The sequence below is a fragment of the Triticum aestivum genome, chromosome 5D (genome assembly GCF_018294505.1).
Source record: "Triticum aestivum cultivar Chinese Spring chromosome 5D, IWGSC CS RefSeq v2.1, whole genome shotgun sequence".
Taxonomy (NCBI): Eukaryota; Viridiplantae; Streptophyta; class Magnoliopsida; order Poales; family Poaceae; genus Triticum; species Triticum aestivum.
In genome coordinates, this window is record NC_057808.1 from 125,806,885 (window position 1) to 125,817,459 (window position 10,575).

Below are 10,575 nucleotides of genomic sequence, written 5' to 3' on the forward strand. Positions count from 1 at the left end.
AGCAGCGAGGGCAGAGACCACAGGGTTGTAGTCCATGTCGAGGCCGGCAAGGATCTTGGACACGATCTCCGGATCGGAGAGCGCGGCGGCGGTGCAGGCTACTTCATCGGTGAGGCTTTTAATTTTGCCAAGATATTCTACCATAGACATGTTACCTTTCTGAAGATTCGTGAGCTCAATGCACGTATTGATTGCTTGAGCTTGGCTTTGGGCAGCAAACATGGCATGGATAGCACGCCATACTTCGGCCGGCGTCGAGAGCGTCTCGACCTGTGCAAGGATCTCACGGGATAGGGATCCCATCAAGAATCCTTGGAGCTACTGCTGCTACGCATACCAGAGGGATTGTGTGAAGTTGACTACCTGTTCGTCCTTGCGGTCCTTGGTGATGGTGAGCGTGGCCGACGGTGGCAGGCTCTGCGTGTCGAGGTGATGTTCCATCTGGCCCCCCTTGATCTGGGGCAGCACGATGGCCTTCCAGAGCAGGAAGTTGCCCCTCGTGAGCTTCTCTTGGGGTGGCGATCCGAGCAGGGAGGTGTTGGTGTTGGTGGAGGTGGAGGAGGAGGAGGCAAAGGCGGAGGATGAGGATGTGGTGAGCGCACCCATGGTGCTGGCCGTCATGGCGGCGGCGGTGGTGGACATGTTGCTCGGTCGCGGCGGTAGCTAGATGCGATCTATTCCTGACCTATTGAGGAAGAGATTCTGTTACCATGTGAGATGAATTGGGAAGCGTAGAACCCTTCGTCTGGGCCGCATTGTATTATATAGAGAACATGCCATGGCTTACAAGAGAGGGATCGATCGAGAGGAGAAGAGATCGACCCGTTCGGTTACAGGAGGGTTTAACAGAAGAGGAGATAAGAGAGAAAGATTACAAAGTTTAAACTACTCTCCTATCTCTATACAATGTATTCTAACATGGAGTACAAGACAAGGTGGCCGACGTCCTGGAGGACTCCTCCAGCCGACTAGGATCATGTAATCCTAGACCTCAAACCCATATAAGTCGGGGCTAGGTTAGCCGACAAGAGACATAACCTAGAGTTGCTACTCAATCCCTTGATAATTTAACTCCTATACACAAGCAATGTACACAAGCAAACTAGGGTTTTATCTCCTCCGCAAGGACCTGAACCCGGGTAAATCCTTCCATGTTTCTCATGCGATCTACTCGTCTAGCTAGAGTACCCTGCCGAGGGATTTGCCAGAAAATACTCCGATAACAACCCAGAAACCAACAGAATCAGTCCAGCGGGGTTGGTTGGATAGAACCATCTCATGTGTGATCGTTCGACACAAGGTCCGGCTAATGATTTGAGCTACCAACGTCTCGGTGAGGGAAAGCCGAATAGCGGCGAGTAGGCATATAAAAACTCTACGCTGGATAGCTGCCTGACTAAACATCCGCCTCCAATTTTGAGGTTATGATGTTTCAAAGAAAGTAGCCAAACATTTCGGCGACTTTCCGGACAGTTCGACTTGCACATGAAATGTGTATTTTCATTATTTCTATTGACACCAAAGTATAAGGTTTGGTTAGCCTTATTTTGCTTTAGACTTTTTTTGGGTATGAGTGGAATGGAATGATTATTTTGAGCTAAGCAAATCTTCCGCAAAAACCCTTTGATCCCCTCTTAATAGTGAGGATCTTATAACTCAAGAATAAAGTGAAAATCTTGGCTTCTCGTCGTTGTTGGACATTTCCTGAGTCATAATCATTTTGGGGGTCTATTATCCACACACGAATTACCAGTGACTAAAACTTGTGTATTAACTTAACAAACATCATTAGTCGCCTATAAGTATATTGTCATCAATAGCAAAATATGATTAAGGGCATGTTTGCACTTAAATTGTGCCAACTATCCGCACCATGGAAAAAATTACCGCATCCACCTATGCTTGCACTTGCAACTCAATCTCTTTACTTTCATGCAAGTTATCTCATTTTTGATGCTATACTTTTTATGCTTGCTTGAATTGAAATATGATCAACTAGCCTCCTTGCTCTAAAATTGTGAAACCTAAAACTAGGTAGATTTTGTGATAGGTCTATCGACCGCCCCTGTAAACCATATCCATGATCTCCCACACTTGTGCATGTTGTTTATTTCCACCGCTTTGCTCTTTGTACACTTGCATGTGTTGAAAGTCTTAGGCAATCGCTAGTTGAACTTAAAATTACCAAGAACTTAAAGTTGGGAAAAGGTTCCTCAAGGTTGTGGTTGTAGTCTATTCACCCTCGTCCCTTCTAGACATACTAAACGATCCTACAACCGGGCTTGTATAATCTCTTGATTCTTCACAACTTGAAGGCTCTCAAGAGACTCATAACCATCTAGGAGGTGCACACTTCAGGAGTAACGAGCAAAGTAAAGTCACTTTGATATTTCCTTAAAAGATCTTCAATCAACTCTCTCAAGAACCCATATGATCTCTCTCACACAAATATAGGTTTGACACAAAGAGAGATGGAGCACAAAGAAGATGTTCAAGCAAAGGAGGAGCTTGTCCATCAAACTCTCAAAGTTCTGCTCCCGAATATACTCACTAAGGCTCTCAAGGTGTGTTCCAAAACATGGAGTGTGGGGGTCTATTCATAGAGAAAGCAAAAATCAAACAGTTGCACAGGAAAAGGCAACTAGCCCGGAAGTCTTGATAGTTTTCCACGGTATTATCAGACTAATTCAAAATGTGAACAGTCTGGCGGGAAGACAAACGTTCCCCAAAGTGTGTGGCACTTGGACGTACTGGGTTGTCTAATAAGCATCTCAAAAATCTGAATACAGAGAGGTACAAGAAACAAAAAGGTCAGGGATACCAGGCACAAGGGAGCTTGTTCCTGTGAGAAGGAAAATTTTCTAAGAAGTACAAGAGATAAAGATTCTCGGAGGTTCCGGGGGTCAACAAAGCAAGCCTCAAAATGAAATCAGTGCATAAGCGGCTAAGTCTCGACTCGAGGATAACATATAGAATTTGCTCAGGAGTACCGGACCTATATTGAGACCGAGGGCCGTAGCAAATGGAGAAGTGCTCAGAAATTTCGAAAATGTTAGCCTCGGAGGTACTGAAGCTAACAAAAATGGTATTGGCTGAACCAAAGCTTGGTGGCATCGGAGAAAAATCTCGGCGGTTCCGAAGCAAATATAGAGAAGTAGGTTCTACGATCACTCATTCCACTCAGTAGTACCAAGTAGGAAATACTCGAAAGTATCAGAAGTGGAATAGTTGGGGATTTAATTTAGGTAGGAGATACTCGAAAGTATCAGGAGTGCAGGATTTAGTGGAAGGAGTGGAATAGTTGGGGATTTGATTTTGGATACTGAGATAGTGTTCATTCATAATTAATTTTCATGTGCCCCTTGCGATTGTCCATAAACTCGATCTGAATCTTGGATCCACTAAAAACCTATAAAGTTAATATTCCGTTCTTCGGATTCAGGCCCAGTCGTTTTTTGTTTTGTTTTGGGTCAAAATTTGGGGTTTCATCACAGAAGCAAAAATAGTCAATAAAATCTGGAAAAAAAAACTCTTGTTCTTCCCGTCGCAACAGGCCAAGCCGTCCATCCCAACAAATCCCTGCCTCGTCATCTTTCACTGTCTCGTCCCTTAGATCGTTTTTCTTTGGCAAACCGGATAAGACCGAACGAAAAAAATCTGTCTATTTGGGCTTGGTCATTGGTTTGGACAGGCAAAGTTCTGTTCTCTCATTGGCAAACACGGATTTCCCAAAAACCCAAAGTACAATCACTGAAGCACACACATACGCACGTTTACATGCACAGGACTAATTGCAAATTCTTCCTCATTTATTCTGCCACCCTTGTTTTATTGCAATCCGATGCCTACGAAAGGCTCTATACTACTATTACAAGAACATGATCCAGGGGGCCACGAAGCAGTGTCATGTTACACACCCAATAGAGATTCTCTGGCATGTTCGTTTCTTGCACATTTGTCAGATCTCACTGAAGGAACTGATAGTGCGGAAACCATGATTCGCAGGAAGCGGTGCGTTCCCCGGGCGAATGGAGATTATTACCTCGAAACCTGAAGATATACAATAAAAATCAAAGTTTACTCCTAATAGATAAGATATTTCAACATATACAATAAAATCGATGTTGACTCCTTAATGAATACTCCTTCCTTTCACTATTATAAGACGTTTTGGATATTTCAATATGGACTATATACAGATTGAAACGAGTGAACAAACACACTAAACGCGTCTATATACATCTGATTTAGAAAAAAGTTAGAACATCTTATAAACGGAGGAAGTGCTATCTCAGCCAGTGAGTGCGCACACACGCCAGGAAAGTGTGAACACTCCAGAAGACAAAACTATGATTTGTCCACAAATATCCTAGTACTGCAGAGTGGAACTAGCCTAGACATACCTGCACTCTTTGCAGCAACGGCTTCTTGCAACACATCTGTGATGAATAAGATTTGAGACGGATTGTCCACCCCAAGTGATTGCGAGATCTCAAAATAACTCCTTGCTTCTCTTTTGTTTCTGTGTACGAGTGAGAGAGAATCGTAATTCCATATTCACTTTTGAAAGGACAAATAGAACAAGAAATTGAAAGCTTACCCGGTTGTGGTGTCGAAAAAACCACACAGAAATTGCCGCAGATCACCATAAGATGTATGTCCAAATAGTAGCCTCTGTGCCTCTCTACTGCCACTGGAGTATATGTAAACCTGTTGGAAAGCATATATGATATTTTATCAAGTTGGACACTACACAGGAATACATACACAAGACAAAATATACTTGAAACTACAATCCTAGCTATATTTTAGCTAACATTCACATTCTAAGACCATGTCACATGACTAAACTAACATATACTCCCTCTGTCCCAAAATATCTGTCTCAACCTTAGTACAAATTTGTACTAAAGTTAGTACAAAGTTGAGACACTTATTTTGGGACGGAGGGAGTAGTTATTACATGTATCACTATTTCTTCTTCACTCCTTTTTACTTTATTCTCCTTTAAGTATAACGGAGCTCGGTTACATCTACCATGTTCAACTAATACAAAGATAGATCCTTCTGTTCTATCAGAAAACCATTTCTGTGCTTCGCCATGCTTCACTACATTTAGGACTTTTGACAACCTAGCAGCCGAAAAAACAATTTGATTTCTCAGTATGGTGAAGGACTGAGGATTCCGTAGCAATCATTCTGCTTTATTCAAACCGATTTTGCTTACGTGCATCAGTCATGCGCATGAAAGTACAACAGACGAACCGTGGAGCAACGGAATGTTTGATGACCATCTCAATGGTTGGGCACGTTGCAAAAGCACACTATTTTTCTGTCAATGATTTACAGAGTTCTGTCATGGGCATTGTTCTTGATACTTTAGCTCAGGAGTCAACTTTCTGACCTAAATCACTCAGTTATGAAGTATGAAAAATAAACAAATCCGATGACAATCCAGTTTTATGCCTCAAAAGCCTAGTTCACATTTCAGAAGAGTTTGACCAAATGGATACATACCTTCATACCCTGAGATTGCCAGTTCTTCAGTGCCTCGGGAACATCCTCAAAAACAACTCCTTGCAGTTCTTTCCTTTCAAACCCAGTCCTCCATATATGTCCCTGGAATTAGCCAATAGAACATAACTCCATCAAATGAAAAGATATATGTTTCCAGCACTGGAATGGAATATGAAAGGTACCTGAAGTTGTTTCAATGATGTAATCTTCCGGTCTGCTTTGATCATTGCTTCAACATTAGCGACTAAAGAACTGATAACCTCTTCTTTGCCAGCATCATCCGGTGCAACTGGAGCAGCCCCAACAACTCCGATTTTCAGGTCTTCTTCAACCTGAATAATTGGTCACTAGTCTGTTAGAACTTGAGTAAAACAAACTAATTTGTGCAAGGAAATCAAATATTATATGCTAGTACTATCAAGTTTGATTTTTGGATGCTCCAAGAGCTAGCTTCACAGGACATCATTAAATTCCTTTACCATAACTTACTTGGATGCGTAAAAGTTTGATGTCTTCTTTGGTTTCCTCGGAATCGTATGTAGAAGTCAGATGCTTCCGCACATTATCACGGGCATAAGGAAACATAACATCAGTCACAAATGATATTGGTGTTGTTGTTCCTTCGATGTCAAGTACAACACAATGCTGCAATGAATAAACAGTGTGAGTACAGGTAATCAAGAAAAAAAATCAAACAGTTGGGTTGCCCGGACAAGTAATAATATACTGTACAAGTTGCAAGGATGTTACTTATTGCAGAAGTTGTCCCATGTATTTTTTTCAAGTGTTTGAATTAATTTAAATTATGTAATTTGAGTTAAGTCCAGATACTGGAAACAAAATTGATAGGGATGTGCATGGATTCTACATTTTTATGTGATTGTTCCCAGATATTTTGGAGGTCAATTCATGTTTTTCTCAGCCATTCGCGTTTTGCAGGAATTGAGACTTTTTTTTGTAAAATAGAGCCCCCATGGCATTGTCCAATGCTCTAGCGAGCTGGTGAGATCCGGGTAAGACCTGCGATGAATCACTATTTGCACCATTGGGACTCAGGTGTGCATTTTCATACTATTAGGACTCATTTGACACACTTTGAATACTTTTAGGCCTCAATGGATTTTACTCTTGAAGAAATCTGACAAAGATGATACAGTCACATGTCAGAGAAAGAGAACTATGAGACTGGGCTGCAGCTTGGGCAAGATGATGGCTGGTTGCTTGAGTGGTTTGGGTTGGAGGAAAAAAGAACTAGTTGGGAAAAATACGAACTGACTCCAAAAATTCTTGATAAAATTCATACAAGCCAGAAGTAATGTGCAGAACCTAAATAAATATCTCCAGGGCATTATTCAGATGGAAATATTCCAATATATGGATTCAACTAAAATTACATAATTCAAATTAAGTCAAACACTTTGAATTTGTTCAATAATGTATATGGGACCATTTTGCACTAAGTAACATCCTGCAACTGAAAAATAAAAATCAGAGAAAAACAGGATTTACAACCCCCGTTGTCCACGGTACAATGATCTACGAGTACTACAAAAGGAGATCGAATTCACAAATTAATGGAAAAAAGAACTGACCTTTGATGATTTGGCTGTATGACATCCATTAGGAACCCCAGGACTTGCAACACTACGCAATCTTTTGGCACTGTTTATTGGACCATGCTCAGGAGTTGTCCAGTCAATCCCTAACTGATACATCTTGATGGCAGCATCAAGAAGATAATGATAGCATTCAGCCTGAAAAGCAAGACCATAGAACGTACTGAATATCTGCCCTCGCATAAATTCCAGGAAGCATAAGAATTATTCCTCAACACAGCACACAAAAACTATGTTACAAAACTCTCATAAAAAAGAGGAATAAACTATCCCTCTGCTACTATAGAGGGCTACAATGGAGAATTTATTTGAGTTCTGCATATGTATAATCTAGATTGGATAAAACATACTGTTGACTAAATTTCAGAAAGTTTGGATGCAAATCACTAAATGACCTTTAAAAGTAAGAGAAGGGTAGCGTGTGGAGATAGATCATAGATCTAAGAAATTATACCAAACGAACTGATAACTTCAAAAAAAGACGAAGAGACAATGAGAGGAGATGAATAAGCACCCACACCTGAAAACTGATACAGAAACCTAAGTCATGGAAATAAAGCATACCTGTGTCTTGGCATTGATCCAGGAGTCACCCCACACATAAATTCCATGATTCCGTACCAGGACAGCAGTTGCCTTAGGGTATGCTGCGATCTGTAATAACTTAGTGTCAAGTGCTGCTAGATCCAACCATATTTCTTATAGACTAATCTCGTTGTAACTAATATTTTTTGCTGTTGCCATAACTATCCATGATACAAAGGAATAATCGTGCCCTTTAATCAGCTTGATTATAGGGTAATGACTAAATGATCAGATGAATGAGATGATGCTATTGATTAACAGTACAATTCAGGAGAACAATAAAACTAAAAACTAATAGAAGGTTGTATTTGCACCCATAGACTGGATTTCAAGGAATCTGAAATGATGGAAACTTGAAACAAAGGACACTAGTAGTATACCGCTTCAGCTAGAGAGTCTGTGAGCTCATACTCATAAGGAGTATTTTCAATTATGGGAATCACCAATTCATCGGTGTACCCATGACCTTTGATTCCTTTAATCATCTCCATATGTGATATCTGCAGTAAGATCAGCAGAGCAGTATATGGTCACAAATACAGCAATTCATTTAGTATCAGATAGCAATGGACTTAATTAAGCTGAGAGATATGTAAAACAGGATCAACTATCACTGTAAGTCGTGCGTCCACACACGAATAATATTTTCAAAAGTCTGTGCTATTTGTGTTACAGTTACCTATTAGTACCACACATGTCAGTGGTATCTTGAGAGCTCTGTTACTATAGTTTTGTCCTGAATCTTGCTGTTAACCTCGTTGACTAAAACAATGGGTATGGGGTTGAGACACTTCCAACAATTTGAAGAAGTCCGCAAGTGACTGCATCTCAAGGTTCTTTGATGGGCATAAAGAAATTATCTGGAGGATCCCTTAATCCAATTAAAGGAGAATTATACATGCCACTCAACGAAAGAAATATATTGGAGAGTTGCCCAAAATGAGCACTAAAGACTTTCGAGAAATCTCCTAGGCAATGATCAGTAGCTGGTCTGAGAGGATGATCAGCCACACTGGGAATGAGACCCGGCCCAGACTCCTGCGGGAACTAGCAGTGGGGGAACTTCATATAGCAACCTACGTGTTGTGTATACCATGCAACATGTAGAGTACGGTATTTTATATTTTTAAATTTCAAATATGTCAGCATGGCAACTATTCTTCACTATTCCTAATTGACTTTCAAGGCACATATATTGCATAATTATATGGCATATGTAGTTGTGTTTATTATCTACATTCTACATGCAGGACAAAACATATCGCACACACCCCACCATAAGAGTTGCGAATCAATGTATCAACCATACACATTTCTAAATGTTATAAACTTCATGGCGTGCACAACTTAGGGGGTCTGTATAAGATCACAGTCTGTATCACTGATCCAAATAGTGGATGCATATCTGTATGTCACTGGCAGACTGAATCTACATATAGAGAAATTTTGCAACTCTATGTGCTAGTGTTCATGATTTTCCAGCGTGATGTTTTTGCATGACACAAGAGGAATGTAGGGAAAAAAACAGAAGTCCCGATTACTGAGTCAATATGCTAACCAGCAGCACAGCACATGCTAATAACTCTTGAAGTGTATACGATGGAGATGAAAATATGGAAAGTATAAATGATTATCCTTTCACAATTAATCAGAATCAGAAGGTGTCCATAACGTGGTTTTCACTTTTATTGTCAGCATTGTATTGCATGAGATCCCGAATGATGATATACGTGATAGAGTTGAGGTAGCACCGATTGAATAGAAGCTTGTCCAACATCGTCTGAGATGGTTTGGGCATATACAGCGCAGGCCTCCAGAAGCTCCAGTGCATAGCGGACGGTTAAAGTGTGTTGATAATGTCAAGAGAGGTCAGGGTAGACCAAACTTGACATGGGAGGAGTTCATAAAGAGAGATCTGAAGGACTGGAATATCACCAAAGAACTAGCCATGGACAGGGGTGCGTGGAAGTTAGCTATGCACATGCCAGAACCATGAGTTGGTTTCGAGATCTTATGGGTTTCAGCTCTAGCCTACCCCAACTTATTCGTTGTTGTTGTTTGTATTGCATGAGGATAAGGAATTCCCGATCTCAGCATTAATTCAGACATGATGTGCTTAATTTTTGAACTTGCATTAGTAGTAAGCACTACAGGAAAATATTATGCAATACAAATGAGACTTTGGGAATTAGCTAAATTCCATGGGAAATATAAAAAAGACTATGAGGATTCACCCTGAACTCCTTTGCACCAGGATTGAGCATCGTGGCCATGCAAGTCTCCATGCCATGGCTATGAATCACAGCTCCAGCTCCTCGCATTAGATAGGACTGCAAAAACATTAAGGAAATTAGACCACATGTAAAGGAATCTGAAACAATAGAACAAATAAAACAAAGGAAACATGACAACCTTCATGAACAGAGGTGCACAGTCTGAACACTTTGGATGCTTGTATGGCCATGGCTTTGCTACTGGTGCAGATATCACCTTGCCCTCTGCTGACATCACGTACATGTCCTCTGCCACCATCCTCTCCTTCTGCACGCCTACACCAGATAAACAACTCATGTTGTCAGCTTGTCACTGATAGTACAAGCAGAGTATCTAATACAAAATCATGCTTTCTTTTGGATTACAACACTACATATCATTCCTATGGTCAAGTCAATTTATAACACAACAAACTATTGTATTTACATTTTTTATAAGCATATCAAAGATGATATTTTGAAGAAAAAAGATTAGTTGACAACTTTTATCAGTGACTTTTTTAGGCATATAAGGTAGTTCAAAAGCTGTCCTTTTAAAGATATACTTTGTTGTTGTCGTCAAGACAAATAGGAGATTAGGTGTA

At 40.5% G+C, this 10,575-nt stretch overlaps 1 protein-coding gene across 1 annotated transcript in view; it reads right to left on the reverse strand.

Annotated features, from left to right (window-relative positions):
• Positions 1-3,788: 3,788 nt before the first annotated feature.
• Positions 3,789-10,575, reverse strand: part of LOC123119853 (probable bifunctional methylthioribulose-1-phosphate dehydratase/enolase-phosphatase E1) — a 9,313-nt gene continuing 2,526 nt past the window's right edge. Inside the window, exons 2-12 of the mRNA XM_044539796.1 lie at positions 10,131-10,267; positions 9,953-10,048; positions 8,099-8,218; positions 7,698-7,787; positions 7,110-7,271; positions 6,007-6,162; positions 5,700-5,849; positions 5,518-5,619; positions 4,601-4,710; positions 4,404-4,522; positions 3,789-4,050 (exon numbers count right to left, since the gene is read on the reverse strand). Of these exons, the coding sequence (XP_044395731.1) occupies positions 3,959-4,050; positions 4,404-4,522; positions 4,601-4,710; positions 5,518-5,619; positions 5,700-5,849; positions 6,007-6,162; positions 7,110-7,271; positions 7,698-7,787; positions 8,099-8,218; positions 9,953-10,048; positions 10,131-10,267 (1,334 nt within the window). The 3' untranslated portion in view covers positions 3,789-3,958. The remainder of the gene's footprint in view (positions 4,051-4,403; positions 4,523-4,600; positions 4,711-5,517; positions 5,620-5,699; positions 5,850-6,006; positions 6,163-7,109; positions 7,272-7,697; positions 7,788-8,098; positions 8,219-9,952; positions 10,049-10,130; positions 10,268-10,575) is intronic.